The sequence below is a fragment of the Ambystoma mexicanum genome, chromosome 2p, assembly GCF_040938575.1.
Source record: "Ambystoma mexicanum isolate Mex_15411 chromosome 2p, UKY_AmexF1_1, whole genome shotgun sequence".
Classification (NCBI taxonomy): domain Eukaryota; kingdom Metazoa; phylum Chordata; class Amphibia; order Caudata; family Ambystomatidae; genus Ambystoma; species Ambystoma mexicanum.
This window is the reverse complement of record NC_090923.1, coordinates 1,108,591,471-1,108,607,367: the sequence shown is the minus strand read 5'-3', so window position 1 is coordinate 1,108,607,367 and position 15,897 is coordinate 1,108,591,471. Positions and strand designations below refer to the sequence as shown.

The 15,897-nt window shown below is 45.2% G+C and overlaps 1 protein-coding gene across 1 annotated transcript; it reads left to right on the top strand.

Annotated features, from left to right (window-relative positions):
- The first annotated feature begins 1,586 nt into the window (after nucleotides 1-1,586).
- LOC138567855 (uncharacterized protein DDB_G0284459-like) lies at nucleotides 1,587-3,610 on the top strand. Its single transcript, XM_069646346.1, has 2 exons — nucleotides 1,587-2,055; nucleotides 2,616-3,610. Exons 1-2 carry the CDS (start codon nucleotides 1,587-1,589, stop codon nucleotides 3,608-3,610), a joined length of 1,464 nt encoding a protein of 487 aa, XP_069502447.1.
- Nucleotides 3,611-15,897: the final 12,287 nt, after the last annotated feature.

The following is a 15,897-nucleotide window of genomic DNA, read 5'->3' as shown; positions in this document are numbered from 1 at the left end:
GTCTTTTTTCACTTTCTACAGAGACACAGGGTTTAAAAACCCATTTTGGCCACGGAGCGGCCCCAGAGAGCTGCGAGAAGGTGCAGTCTGGCAGTCGGCCCTGAACTTTTTTCTGCCTGCTTCAGAAGTCTTTTTTCACTTTCTACAGAGACACAGGGTTTAAAAACCCATTTTGGCCGCAGAGCGGCCGCAGAGAGCTGCGAGGAGGTGCAGTCTGGCAGTCGACCCTGAACTTTTTTCTACCTGCTTCAGAAGTCTTTTTTCACTTTTTACAGAGACACAGGGTTTAAAAACCCATTTTGGCCGCAGAGCGGCCGCGGAGAGCTGCGAGGAAGTGCAGTCTGGCAGTCCGGCTGCCGGCGCACTGCGCGACTGCTCACAACGACGTACATCAAGCCAAAGGCTTGCGAAAACAAGCTGTTTACAGAACCCTGTTTAAACAACTGTGAGCCCCTACCATATCATAACTATTTCAACATCTCAAAACATCTCAACTGCCGGTGAACCTGGTAGTATGGAAGGCACCCCGGGGGCAGGAAAGCCTCAGTCAAATGATCACGAGGAAACGGGCCACGTGCTAAGAAGCGGCGTTCAAACAACAAAAACGTCGGCGACGACTCAAGCACGTACAAAATCAGTAACTATACCAACTGAGACTTCGAACTTGGGAAATTTCAATTCCTCGCCTCCAATTCCCCCCCTTAGATCTCCCCACCAGCACGGCTTACCTTGGAGGGAAGCCGCAAGTTTGGAGCTTGAATCCGCCGGCGTTGAGCCGCCGCGGATCCCTGGGGAGCACGCGCCCTTTGATGGTCTCCCCGGCGCGGGGTTGGTGGTGGGGGGGAGGAGGGACCCTGGAGAAGTCGGGGCTGGGTCTGCCGTCTTTTGCTCCTGCGGGCCGGACTCGGTTGGGGGCGCCTGTGGCGTCCGAGTGGAGGATCCCCGTGGGGAGGAGGAGGAGGCTGGAGGGACGAGGGCAGACCCCGCGCAAATACATCCGGGGCTGAGCTCGGAGCTCCAGGGGAGATGATCCGCCCCCTGCTGGTACAACAGAAACGTTTGATAAAACGTTTAACACAGTCAATGAAAACAAACAAAATCAAATTACTAAAAACGGTTTAAAAGAGTCCTTAGACAAAACACCTTCAAAGAAAAACAAGAGGCAAGAATCAAATGGACTTTCACAAAAACCTGAAAGTGACCTCCACCCAGTGACAGTTCGAGCTGATCTACCAAGCCCGGACTGGAAACTAACAGAGATTAGAGACACTATCTGTCAGAATACAACTTAATCATACCTGGATGAACTAGAAGTGGGAGAAACAGAGGAAATAAACATTCTGAGAGAACACAACTGGGTAAAAATACACACTTACTCACAAGCAGGAAATCAAGATGAGGAGTTCCATGAAACAGAAGTAAACCACCTATTTGATGATCAAAAAAACGACGAAGAAGAACAAATCATTCTCGGACATAATCCAAATGAACTTCTAACTGGCCAACAAACAAAAAGACAAGGAGTCAAAAAACATAACCCAACTGGCTCATCGACCCACAACAACAGATTACCATCAAAATTACAGATGAAAAAAACGGGCAAACCGATACTTCCGTCTAAGAATCCGATTGGAAGATTCTTTGAAAAATTAGGGAAGACTTCCACAGTAAACCGCTTTGAACTTTCTGATCTAGAAATTCTGGAAGGAATCCCACCATCTCCCCAAAGAAACCTAGCCAACACACCGAAGCCAGAAAAGCCTACTGAAAGTGGCGGTTCGCTACCGCATAAACACTGGCACTTTAGCCAACCTTCCCCGCACCAAAAGCCAGAAACAATTAAAACTGGTATAGACAGCAGAACTACAGAGCATAGACCACAAGGCTATGACGGAGAGAAGGACAAACCAACACAGAAAATAGTAACACTAATAGAGGATAATGGAAAAAAACAAGAAAGTAAACCAAAGTCTGACCTGATTGATGGAAAAAATAATAAAGAAACAACAAAGGCAGAAGACAATGTAAATCAAAAATCACCGCCCACACAACCAGGCATGTCGGACGAAAAAAAACACTGATACTTTATTTAACGAAAGCAAAATTATGAAGGAGAAAAAAAAGAGAAGACAGCTTAACGAAGTCTCGAACAAGTCATCAGTGGAACCAAGAAGAAATAAAACTGGCAGAGGCAATATTGAACTATTAATATTGAAACATGTTAAAACAGAGAGAATACCCCGGGGTGGAAACCTTCGCCACAACAAAAGAAGCCTGATGTCTCGGTGGATGCCTTACGGCTACTTTTTTCTACGCCAAACAAAGCAAAAGCGGAAAGCGAAACTCAAAAGAAAAAAGAAAAAAACTCACCTATCAAAAATGTGGATATACTACCGGTCATGTCAGCTGTGACCATCGCACTGGCACCATTTGGGAAATTATACGAAACGATTAACGAAACATTAAAGGACCACACCTCATTACTAGCAGCCTGCAATTCGAAGCTAACCCATTTGGAAGGGTACATAACAGCCTTAGAGGCATGGAAGGCTTCCACAACAGAGCAAGGCGCCATGACGGATATAGCTGAGGCGTTTCAGTTTAAAAAAAAGCAGTGTCCAGTAGTTCCCAGACCGAGCGGACTGAGAACAAGGAAAACAGATATGTAGATGATCAACTAGCGACCCCAGCAAAAATTAATCAGAAACTGACATCCATTAAAGATAAAGCAGAACACGTAGGACACTCGCGACAACCTGGTACAACAAAAACTTCAAAAGCAAATTTAAGTGAAACTAAAAAGAACTCAAAATGCGAAACCGAAGAAAAGCAGTCGATATGGAACAATAACGAGAATAATCACCAACTCCAGAGAAAAAAGATCACAAAAAATAGTTCAATACTGAAAGAACAACCAAGCTTAAGAGAATTAACCGTACAGAACAAACAGCGTACTGAAAGAAACGCAAACCTGTTCATGACTAAATGGATAACTGGGATCGACCAAAAAACAAAAGCTTCAGAGAGTGACTCCCAAGAGATAAACACAATAAAAGCGGTACATAAAGGTGCGAAGGACAGCTCGCTCAACCTATCTGACTTAAGCACATATTCGATCGAAAACTCGGAGTCGGAAATACCTCGACCAAGTGGAAAGAAAAGAAAGGTGTCTTTTGCGGAGAGTAACTCCCCAAAGACAGACCTAAGGGATAAACATTATCAGAACCAAACAAATATTTCGGAAAAAGAGAAAGGCAAAGTAGACGATCTAAGCTACAGAAGAAGTCGGATAACTCCAGAAAGGAAAACGTTGTTCCGACTGGCCAACATAAGGATAAACAAAACTGAATCCAAATACGAAGGCAACAAAGATCGCCATCCACAAAGTGCAAAGGAAACACCTGAGGTCGAAAGGCTTGAAAATACACCGAACAGCGAAATCCGTCACAGACAAAACCATCAGTACAGCCAAAGAGCAAGGCAAAACAAATCAGAAACAACATCATACAGAAAAAATTTAGACTCATCAGCCCACAGAAAAAACAACCAAAGGTTGGAAAAAAACAGATCAAGTGATAAATACTCAGAAAAAAGAACCAGATCAAACTGAAGACCTTCGGACTCTTTCACACAGCGAAACCCCACTCGGACATCTGCAATCTTCACTCACAAGAGCAATTCATCACGCACTTTGAAACTAGAAAAAAGTGGCAAAAAGGGGGAAAAGATTCTACTTAACAGAAGAGCAACTATGAGGCTTCTACAAAAAGTCCACAAAGGAAACCAAATTAGAAGTGTGGACTTAAACATAGTGGAGTTTGCACATAAAGCTTGGACGGACAGTGTCTTTCTGCATATTACATCTCAAACTGTGAAAAAACCTTTGTTGTCAGCGGCAGGAGAACTGTCAAAAAGAGGGTACACCTTGAGAGAAACAACACCAGAGGAAAGAGGGCACAGAAGAGACAATTCATATACAACAAGACAAAAACATAATTATGAGATAAATGAAAAAGAAGAAAGGAAAAGTTCACAGATAACACCTGAAACCAAAAAAATCAACTAGAGTGAAGAGAAAATTCAATCTAATATCAGAGAAAGATGCTTGAAAAGAAGAAGACGAACGATGAAAACCATGAGAAATGATTGGCTCAAGCTGGTCAAACACGAAAAGCGACAAAGAAAGAGTAAAGGCAAGAGAAAATCTTTCCACTCAAGACAGCTGGATACAAAATGATAAGGAATCACAAAGAATGTCTCCTAGAAATCCAAAAGGTCCATTTCCTACGCAGTCCACCAGAGAAAAGGAAAGTCGTACCGAGTGTGGAAACCCTTCGATTCAGAACCAGGCTAAAAAAAAGGTGAAAAGGATCCCAAAAAATGGGCATGGATCCCTTCGGCTCTGACACGATATGTCAGGAAATAGCAACTACATCGTCCCTCTGACAATTTAGAAAGGGAGACGTTAAAGGAGCAACACGGGACCCAAAAGCCAGAGCAAAACATCATCTTTGGATCATGGAACACAAGAAGACATACTCACCTGACACAACCAGGAGAGGTGAACCTTGGCCTATTTGATCTAATAAGTCTGCAAGAGACTTGGTTGCTACTTCCACCGAGCCTGGACGGCTTTGAGGTATTACTTTCTCCTGCTCAAAAAGGTGAAAGAGGTCGCCCCACTTCAGGCCTTTTAACAGCAGTACGGAGTGGTGGAGCCCTTTGCATAGTTCGTAACCTGATATCATCTCTGGCAATTCAGGCAATATTGCTAGAATGGAACAAAGAAGACTCAGTACAGAAAAAGTCCAGTCAGGATCTTATCCTACTACTAAACATCTACTGGAACCCAACGGTAATTAAAACTAAATTATTCCTAAACAACATGGAAAAAATCCTGACAGACATCACAGGAGTGTATGACGTGGATCACATCTTGATATGCGGCGACTTGAACGCTACCTGTCCTGCTTTTGAGATGGAAACGACACCTCAAAATATTGGCAGCTAACAATCAATAGCAAGAGGTTTAGCATGGGCAAAGCTGATGAAATCCAGTGACTTGTACAACTTAAATTCTTTAGAATCCGCCAAATCCAGAACTCCAACATGGGAAAGTGGCGGCAGAGAAAGTACAATTGACTACATCTTCGCTTCAAAAGACCTATACCTAATAACCAAGAGTTTTAAGGTAGTGAAAACCATCGTTAGTGACTGCAACGTGGCCAGCAAAAAAAAAGACGCCGGTGATGATGCTGCAAAACTTCACAGCATCATACAATAGACAAACAAACTTGAACACTTCCAAAGAAAAATTGGACTACCGTCCTCTTCTCATTCCCTATCTACATCCACGAGATAAAAGAACACAGGACAAAACTCACCTGCATAATCACAATGAAGAACTGAAGACAAAGAAATCAGACCTAAGAAAGGCTACACGGCTTGCACGAACAAATCCAACACAAATAAATCTTGACTTGGTAATCAAAAAAAAAAAACTGTTCAAATCGTGGCTACAATCAATACGATGGAAACTGTATCAAGCGGATGCAGAGACTATGCTGAGAGCAGTGTGTAAAAAAAATTCACGAGATTTCTAGACAATAATAAAGCACAAACTTCCACTCATGGATACGAGAACCATAAACAGTGTCTCAGAAGGAAAATGGAGCGAACACTTTACCGATCTATACAAAGATCCAACTCCATTGGAAGCAATAGTGATCAATCAAGACTCTTCCAAATGGATAGTGTGCTCAGAGGAGAACATTTTGGAAAAGATCAAGAAACTAAACAACTCTCGCGCCCCAGGCCCAGATGGAATCTCCAACGTCCACCTGAAACAGGACGCAGAAACCTGGGCTCTGCTAATAACAGAAATCTTTAGACGATCCAGGATTTTGAGAACTATTCGTGACACGTGGAAAACAGCAAACATCGTCCCAATCTATAAGAAGGGCCCGAAGGGACGATCCGAGAAACTATAGGCCGATCGCACTACTTGATGTGCTTGGCAAACGTTTCGGATCTTTGCTGTTGGACGAATTTCAGACATGGCAGAAAGAGGCAAAAACAACGGACCCATTTCAATCAGGGTTCGAAAAGAACTTGGGGACGTTGGTTAACATCATGATGATCAGTATTCTAAAATCAAAAGTCTTTGAGGGGCATCCATCAATATTCATCGCCTCGATTGATCTGGTCCAAGCTTTTGACCGCGTGAATAGAGAAAAATTGTGGAGAAAATTGGAGAAACAAAAATGCCCACCATCCATTCTTGAACCAGTGAAAGCCCTGTATAGCGAAACGTCTATCAGAATCCGGCTTAACGAAGCAGGCTTGATGTCCAAAACCATAAAAACAGCCAGAGGAGTAAAACAAGGCTGCCCCCTGGTGCCGGCACTGTACAAGGCATACATGGTAGATATAGCAGACCCGGAAAACGACACTCGCTCATTTCCTCCACAAATAGGCGAATCAAAAGTGACAAGACTGCTGTACGCAGATGATATTCTATTGCTAGACCAAACAGCAAGCGGACTTCGGAGACAAATAGAGAGCATCACAACCTATCTAAAGAAAAATGATTTGGAGCTTAACACCTTAAAAACGAAAATCATGATCTTGGAAAAACCATCGAGACCAAGCAAAAGATCGCAGTGGTTTGCAAACTCTGAAAAACTGGATATAGTCAAAAGCTGCACATACTCAGGGGTGAAACTTTCGTCCAGTAAAATCGACAAGACGATGCAAGAGCATCTTTTTTCCAAGACTAAAACATTGGCAGCTCAGGCATTGTCTTTGGATAAGAAATTTGGGAAATTTTCAATCCTACCGCTAATAAACTTTTATAGAGCAAAGGTCACTCCAACTCTGACCTATGGAGCTGAGGCTATGCCATATTTGCCGAAGACGTTGTGGGCTAAATTGGAAGGCACATTTTGGCACAGAGTGCTACGACTGCCGAACTCCACGCCCATAGCAATCATTCGACGCGAATTGAGTCTGCAATCACTGGAATCTGTGGTCACGAGAAATAGCCTATTATTTTTAGGTAAAATCATAAGGCAACCTCGACCAAAAATTTTGGACATCATTCTCCAAGAGATGAAGAGTGAAAAAAATCCAATGATAACAACTTGGTACATCAGACTACTGGAACAAGCTGATAAAATTGGATGCTCAGAATGGGACATAGAACGGATGCCGGGAAAAATAAAGAAAAAACTTAAAATAGAAGATTGGATCGAGACCTTAGACAAAGCGGAAGACCTCACAGTCTCCACACATCACACAACGAACACCCAAAAAATAGATGAAGTAAGAAATTATTTTAAAAAGTTTCCAGATAAACGACTGAGAACAACCTTTTTAAGAGCATGGTTAAACATACTGAAAACCAATGAAATCCTCTTCCGTAGAAAGCAGTCGACCAACAAAAATTGTCGTTACTGTAAGAATTTGGAAACTGAAATTTTGTACATTTTGTATATTTTGTATATTATTTAATTATCCCTGACTGCCCTGCATATTACTGTATATTTTTTGATTGCTACTCCTGTATACCTCTATGTTCTTTCTAAGATTGCATTCTCCCATTGTCTGTAACTACGCCGTGGTACCTCCGGGTCTGGGCGTATAACAAATGTAATACATAAATAAACAAATAAACATTACGTCATCTACTCCTTCACTGTTCGGACCGGAAAACCTTCGAAAAACATACCTCAATTCACACAGACTCTTGCACTTGACCGAAAATGACGAAACTTGGTGGAATAAGCTAATGTGTGGCGATTCAACAACCCTGACGGTAGCCACAGCGAAATTACTGGAAAGTCTGAAGTTGGAGGAAATCAACTCTTGAGAAAAAACAAATAGAAAACCGCACAACGACTACAAAGGAAAAAAGGAAATATGCCTGTAGATATGGACAGATTTTGTAAAAATTGCAAATACAATTAAACACAAATAAAAAAAAAGAGCCCCCTTCGAGCATGGCAGTGTCAAATTTACAGACTTCAATTGGTACCATAATGCATTCCTTATTAAACATTCATGCAACTGGCTTACCTCCTCTGAAACCGAAGACCTCCCTTCCTGGTTTATTCTTGAAAGGTAATTAACCACAAAAGCCAAAATGTGGTCTATATATTTGGATCTTTCTCTACTAAGGTTAATAACACGATCAAGGCAGCTATTTCTTTCTCTTCCATCCTACTCGCTTGCCGACTCTCAAATTCTCGCCATTTCTATGGAACAACAAGCATTTTATATTTAAAAACAAGCCACTTTATAGGAAGTCCTCGATTAGTAAAGGTATTAGATTCATTCATTAAATGTATCACGCTACTGGCTGGGAATCCTTCCAAGATCTGAAAAAAAGATTTTCCTTACCCTCCTCAGACTTTAACTTTTACAATAAAGTAGATAATGCTTTCCTCAATAGCTTTCATCACTTCACTCAGAAAAAGCTCACTCCCAATTCTAGAAGAATCCTGTTCATGACTCCTACTCCCAATATCAAAGCGGCCCAATTCTATAAATTATTAGGTGCCAAAAACTCTCCTACTGATATATGGTCCATTCAAGTCCAATGGGAAACAGATTGTGGAAAGGGGTTGATGAAAAAACCTGAGAATTACTCTGGACTAAGGTCAAAACTGTCTCGACAGCTGCCAACATATTGCAAAATCTGTTTTTCATTCTTCACAGAGCCTTTATAAGCCCAATGCGCATGTTGAAATCCGAATTTGGAACAGATGGCAAAGGTTGGACTTGTAGCAATATCTGTGTATCTGTATCGCTTACCTGGACTGTTCGAGAGCGTTAGGCCTTCTCAACCTGTGGACCTGGTACTTGACACCTTTTGGATTATCATTCTGTTTAAACAACAATAACAACAATAGAACACTATAACATATATTAACTAAAATACTACTGCATGACATGTGTGCTCCTTTAATCCCCCCCTTCTCACCTGCGTTTATTTTTTGTGGCGCGCTCCACCCTGCTTTTCTACAGGGGCACGTTGAGGTGAAGAAACAATGGTAACTTGGGTAGCTGTTGTACTCTATAACTTCTTGTCAAAAAATGTGTTAAGAATGAGTCTTGGGGTAAGTAGCTGGTGAAAATACTGTAATCATGTAGTGCTTAAATTAGATTCCTGCATTGGAGAGATTTCTCTTTCTAATAACTTGCTCTTTTTCTCTTTCTTTTGCAGGTTCTCGGAATTTAGGAAAAGGGCTTATGGCTGAGAAGGGCTGCAGAGTTACCCAGAATGAGAAAACATTTTAAAAACATGAGTTTGCCTATACGGAGTAAATGCAGCCTTCAGGGATGAGTGCGGCAACAACTGTGAGGTGAAAACTTGAGGAACCTTCAGGTACGTAATGCTTATTAAACGTCTTCTTCTTTTAACTATTAAGTTTATTGTTAATTAAATATGTCTTGTTTTGTCTGCAGGTTTTCGGAAAGCTGAGGGAAAATAACTTCGGAAGATGCAGTGGCTGTGGAAGAAACATCTGACTGAAGATGCTGCGCCTACGAATGAAAACTGCTGACTGAAGATGCTGCAGCGGTGAGTGAAACTTCTGATGAAAGATGCTGCGACTACGAGCAGAGACTGCTGACAGAAGATGCTGCGGCTGAGAGTAAAACTTCTGACAGAAGATAATCGTTTCGGAGATAAACTTGGTCAGGTAAGTCTTTGCTACTAACTATTGAACTATATGAATTGCTGTAAAGCTAATGTCTCTGTTAACTCCTTTTACAGATTCTGTGAGGAGAAACGCTGGTAGCGTTAGCCGCTGTCAGCGGAACAGACACGAAGTGCGCGCGTTCCAGCAGAGGCGGGGCTTAAATGAACAAAGTTACTCACCGTAGTGACTATCTTACTCCTAGTCCATAGTCCCCTTTCCTCCATACTTTTGGGACATTCCGTCCAGTGGGACGGGACCAGAGCACTTTTGTAAAAAAGCATCAAATCAAAAAATGTGTCCGCCTCTTTTTACGTGGGGTACCACACGTGGCCATAAACCCGCCCTCATGAGCTCCGCCCCACGCATCGCCCTTCAGTCCTTTTCTACTGCCAGGTTTGAGACCTTTTACGCAATAATAGAGGATACTTATTAGAGGGGACTGCGGGCGGGCGAATGGAGGAAAGGGGACTATGAACTAGGAGTAAGATAGTCACTACGGTGATTAACTTTGTTATACTCCTACGTCCCGTCCCCTTTCCTCCATACGTTTGGGAGATTACCAAGCACTCCTCACAGGAAAAACGGGTGGATGGAACACCCTTACTGAAAGAGGTTCTCATGAACAGCTTGGCCGAATTGAGCGTCTGCTCTGGAGTTAAAGTCTAAGCAGTAATGCTTACCAAACACTGATGGGAAAACCCACGTAGCTGCTTTGGAAACGGTTCGATGTGCTTACAGAGCGACCAATAGATAGGAGGCAATGAGCGGAAAGCATAAGCTTTAATGTTGACCCATAAGCTGCAAAGAGGACCACCTCTGGCATGCCCCATTGCTGGAAAAGTTGGAGATGATATTGCTGTTCACCTCAAACTTGTAACCGATGCCGACTGGCGACTGAATTAATCTGCGGTCATATTGAGGTGACCCGGGATGTGTGGAGCCTGGAGCCAAACAATATACTGGAGGCCCAGCCCAAAATTGTATGGCAAGATCCACAAGGAGAGGAGAGTCTGTGTTGCCCTGCTTGTTGATGTAAAACCTCGCTTTAAGGGAGGTATTCAAAATGGCCGCCGTGGCCCGCGGAGGTTGGGCTGCCATTAACACACACCAGCATGAACTAAGTTACAGGAGCAAGTAGAGCAATAGTCTCCCCAGGGGAGTCAGGGGCCCTGCATGCCATCCTATCCTTGAAACAGGGAACCTTGGAAGAAGATCCGGCATTGGGAGATCGCTGCGGGCCCCTCACAGGAGTTTCCTGTGCGTCCTGCTGAGTCGAGATCAAAAGGAGTACCCAAATCTGAAGTGTTCTGCTCCCAAAGAGAACCACATATTTCATATGCAGGCTCGAAGTCAGAATGTGGATTTACGCATCATGGAAGACCACCACACTGAGCGAACCGCCCTTCCGAAGATAGGACTTTATTTGGCAGGGCATGATAAACTTAAATCTCTCTCGGAAATACTGAAGATAGTGCGCAGGCCAGCCTGGTTGAGTACTATGAAAGGACAGCAGTACTAGCCCTTCCCTTGCTCCATGAGGGGAACAGGTTCCACCACTCTGAGGTATAGAGGTTTCTGTACCTCTGCTCTGAGGGATGGCATCCTGATCTGTTGGAAGAGAGGTTTAACCAGGTTACTCACCGTAGTGACCACCTTACTCCTAGTCTATAGTCCCCTTTCTTCTATACTTATGGGACATCTCTCTGTCCTATGGGACGGGACCAGAGCACTTTGTAAAAAGCATCCAAAACATTTTTTTTTCAAAAATGTGTCCTTCCTCTCTTTCTGCGCGGGGCTCGCCACGCGGCCGTAACCCGGCTCACCTTGGCTCCGCCCCGCGCATCGCCCATCAGTCCTTTTCTATCGCCAGGTCAGAGACCTATTAGCAATAACAGAGGAACCTTATTAGAGGGGACGGCGGGTGTATGGAAGAAAGGGGACTATGGACTAGGAGTAAGGTGGTCACTACGGTGAGTAACCTGGTTATACTCCTACGTCCCATCCCATTTCCTCCATACTTATGGGCGATTCCAAAGCACTCCTAACATGAACTACGGGTGGATGGAAATACCCCTTATTGAAAAAGTTTCTTCAGCACAGCCTGACCAAACTGAGCATCAGCTCTCGAGCTCATGTCAAGACAATACTGCTTACAAAAAGCGGATGGGGAGGCCCAAGTAGCTGCCCTAGCAATGGACTCCCAGGGGACATAATTCTGAAAAGCAACCGCAGCTGCCTTGCCCCGCACCAGGTGTGCATAAATACCCTTAGGAGGTTTCAGCCCTTGGACGGTGAAAGACTCCGTAATGCAGGCGGCGATCCACCGAGAAATTGTCGCCTTAGACGCCTGCTTACGCTGAAAGTGACAAAGTTGAGAAGAACTCCTAAGTTCGGAAGTCCTGTCAAGGTAGAACTTAAGAGCCCTTCTGACATCAAGACAGTGCAGAACCCTTTCTGCCTCTGAGGTAGGGTTCGGAAAAAAGACTGGCAGGGAGATCGACTGATTCAGATGGAATTCAGTTACCACCTTCGGTAGAAAGGCAGGGTTTGTCTGTAGGACCACCTTGTCCTTTTGAAAGACCAAGAAGGGATGCTCCAGTAACAAGGCCTGGAGCTCACTCACCCGCTTTGCTGAGGTAACGGCGACCAGAAAGGACACTTTCCATGATAGGTACTTGAGGTCCACCGTGGCCATGGGTTCAAAAGGCTTTTGGCACAGCGCCGTCAGGACTACATTTAGGTCCCACGGCGGGTGCGGACTACGAACTGGAGGGTAGAGGCGTGTCAAGCCTGCAAAATTCCTCTTGACGACTGAGTTACTCAGAGAGTAGGAACATTGGTCTGTAGAAAGATAAGCGGAGACCGCTGAAAGGTAAGTTCTGCAGGACAGAACGTGAACACCCAACTCTACTAGGGAGGACACGAAGGACAGCACAGTTTCAATAGTAGCCACCCTTGGGTCCAACTGCTTTCCCCAACACCAATGACAGAACCTGAGCCATTTACTCCTGTATTGGGATCTGGTCGAGGGTTTCCTGGCTGTTAGGGAGAATTCTCTGTTTAGGCTGAATTTCCTAACCTAGTGAGTCCCCCAGCAGCTTTGCTGGATTTTTTGGGGTTTATTTTTTTCTCCTGCCAAGAGTGAGACTCTTTTACCCTCACTCTTGGACATGATTTGAGTGTGTTTTCTTTGAATCTAGATGTGTTTAATGGGCTATGGGGTCTTTTACTCCATAGTTTTTATGTGTTTTGGTGATGTGTGTTACACAGCACCCTCTGTGCAGTAACACAGGGGTGTCATAGTGACCCCCCAGTATAGACTCTATACCCTGGGACTGACTACTCTCTCCCAGGGCATGTAAAGTCACCATTGACTTTACTAGTCTTAAATTCTGAACAGAACCAGTAAAAACCATCATATTGTGGACGTACTGGCTGGGGCAATTCGATTGCCCCAGGGTCTGTTAGTCGAGGGGGCATGTCTGGACCGTCTCACCACTCACGACAGAGGAGATCTCTCGCCGGAGAGTCTTCTTCCTTTGACTGGTGGGGATAACCAGTTTCACCGTCTTTTCGCTTTCCCGACGTATCTCGTGGCCGCCTTGCCCGTGCTAAGCACCCCGGCAACCGGGATACCACGTTTTACCATGACCGCGAGACAAAGGTATCACCTTTTACCGGAAAACTCTGCGGCTGTTTTCTGCCCTGGTAGGGCAACGACCTTCATCTTTCCTCCACGTCGAGATCTTCTCTTCCCCTGGACGACGACGCAACTTGCAACCACTACCAGGAAGAACTGCCACCGCTGGAGGATCCTTCCCACTTAAGGTACCGTGTCCCGCCTGGCTTCCCTTGCAACCGACTGTACGGGGTAGATTTAGCCCCCGGCTTTCAAACCTGGGTTAGCCTGGGACACCTTGGCAAAACTTTTCTAAGCCTCTCTAAACTCTTTTCTGAACCCTCTGCAAGACTTCCTAAGCCTAGTGTAACTGTGTGATCTTGGGCGCATTTGTGCTCTGCTCTCTCTAAGAGTGGGCCCAGCCTTTGGACTTTGGCTCACTAGTGACTTTTTGCTCTCTGCCTTGCTAATAGTGTTCCTGAATCGTAGAGTGGTGTAACCCTTCATATTCTGTCTTTTTCCCTCCCTTTTTCACAACCTTAGTAGAGTGCAATCTAGTTAAGCGCTCACCTCTGTATGAAAATAAGTGGTGTCTTACTGTGATTTTCTAATAAGGAAAAAGGGGTGTATATATCACAATAGTAACTGTGTTTAGAATATTTTACAATAAGAGTGTTGGAGTGTTTCAACTGTGTGTTTTTAAATAAATAACTATATACTTTGATACCAAAGCTCTGGTCAGTGTTTGCTTGTATTATTGTATCTGAGTGCCTATTGAGTATACTTTACATACTGCCTAACTCTTCTTGAGGGAAGTCTGACTGCTCAGCCACAGCTACCAGGTAAATCTGGGTGGTACAGACTGCTACCAAGTGGGTTTACTGCTTACACCTGTAGTCTTAAATTTTTTGCAGTGGTCCCTAAGGGAACTGCACAGGTTTCTGCCTAACACTGGCTGCCTGGATAATACGCATGTTATCCGTAGACAAGTTAAGATGCTCTAAAGACCTGAACTCAGGCACCATGCCGACAAGCTGAGCGATTGTGGGGAGGGGGGCCACATCTGCTGTTCCCCTTGATGAAGAAGATCGGGGGTCACTGGTAACCTGACCGGCGGATACACCGACAGGTGTTGAAGTTCCGAGAACCAAAACCTGGCCGGCCACCAGGGGGCTATGAGTAGACGGGAGCAGTTCACCGAGTTTTTCAGCTTCCAAATTGCTCGATGGACTAGCGGCAGAGGCGGGAAGGCATAAACTCTCATGTTGTGCCATGCAATCTCGAGACCATCCCCCGGAGAGGAGGTACCCAGCCCCCCTCGGGAAACATACAGAGGAAGCTTCCTGTTCACCGCCGTAGCGAAGAGATCCACCTCCGGTGTGCCCCACTGCAAGAAGATCCATGAGAGGACCTCCGCCTTCAACTCCCACTCGTAGCTGACCACTGTCCGCCGGCTGAGGGCATCCGCTGTGACATTCAGCTGGCCCGGGATGTGCACTGCAAGCAGCCAGACACCATGAAGCACGGCCCACTCCCAAATCTGGATGGACAGGTCCTCGAGGGGGGGGGCTTCGTTCCCCCTTGCTTGTTGATGCAATACATCGACACCACATTGTCCGTGCGTATGCGGACCACCTTGTTGGCAATGACCGGTCTGAACGCCCTGAGCGCTAGAAAGATCGCCAGAAGCTCCAAATGATTTATGTGCAGGAGCTTGTCCTGAGGCGACCAGAGGTCCGAGACTTGTAGAAAATCTAACGTCGCACCCCACCCCAGGAGGAAGGAGTCCGTTGTGATTGTCACCATAGGAGCTGGGTCCTGAAACCCCGCACCCACCGACAGGTTGCTGAGAGATGACCACCATTCCAGGTCCACTCTCATGGAATCCGGAATCATTATCAACTTGGAATCCAGGTCCACAGCCTGACGCCAGGAACTCCGAAGAGCCATCTGGGTCCGTCTCATCTTGAGACGAGCAAGAGGAAGAGCCAGCACACACAAGGCCATGAGGCCCAGAAGCCTCTGGAACCAGTAGGCCGACATGCTCTCCGACTGCGCAAACATCTGACACACGGCTAACAGATCCGCCATTCTGTCCCCGGTCAGGTACACTCTGCAGTCGATCGTGTTCCAGCGAAAACCCAGGAAAATCAGGTCCTACGAGACCGTCATGGAAGATTTCTGCCAGTTTACTGACAGCCCAAGATGGAACAGGAGCTGCAGGAGAGACTGGAGATTGCCCGCTGCTGCCAGCGTACAAGGGCTGTGTAAGAGCCAGTCGTCCGAATATGGATACACATGGATACCCTGGAGACGTAGATGGGCCGCAATCACCGACATCATCTTTGTGAAGACATGCAGCGCCGAGCTGAGGCCAAAAGGAAGCACTCGAAACTGGAAGTACTCCTCTCCCAAAGAGAAGCGGAGATATCTCCTGTGTGGGTTCCAAATCAGGATATGCATGTACGCATTCTGAAGATCCACCACACTGAGCCAATCGCCCATCTGCAAGGAGGACCGTATCTGGCTGGGCGTGATCATCTTGAATTTCTCTTGGGGTAGGAAAAGATTGAA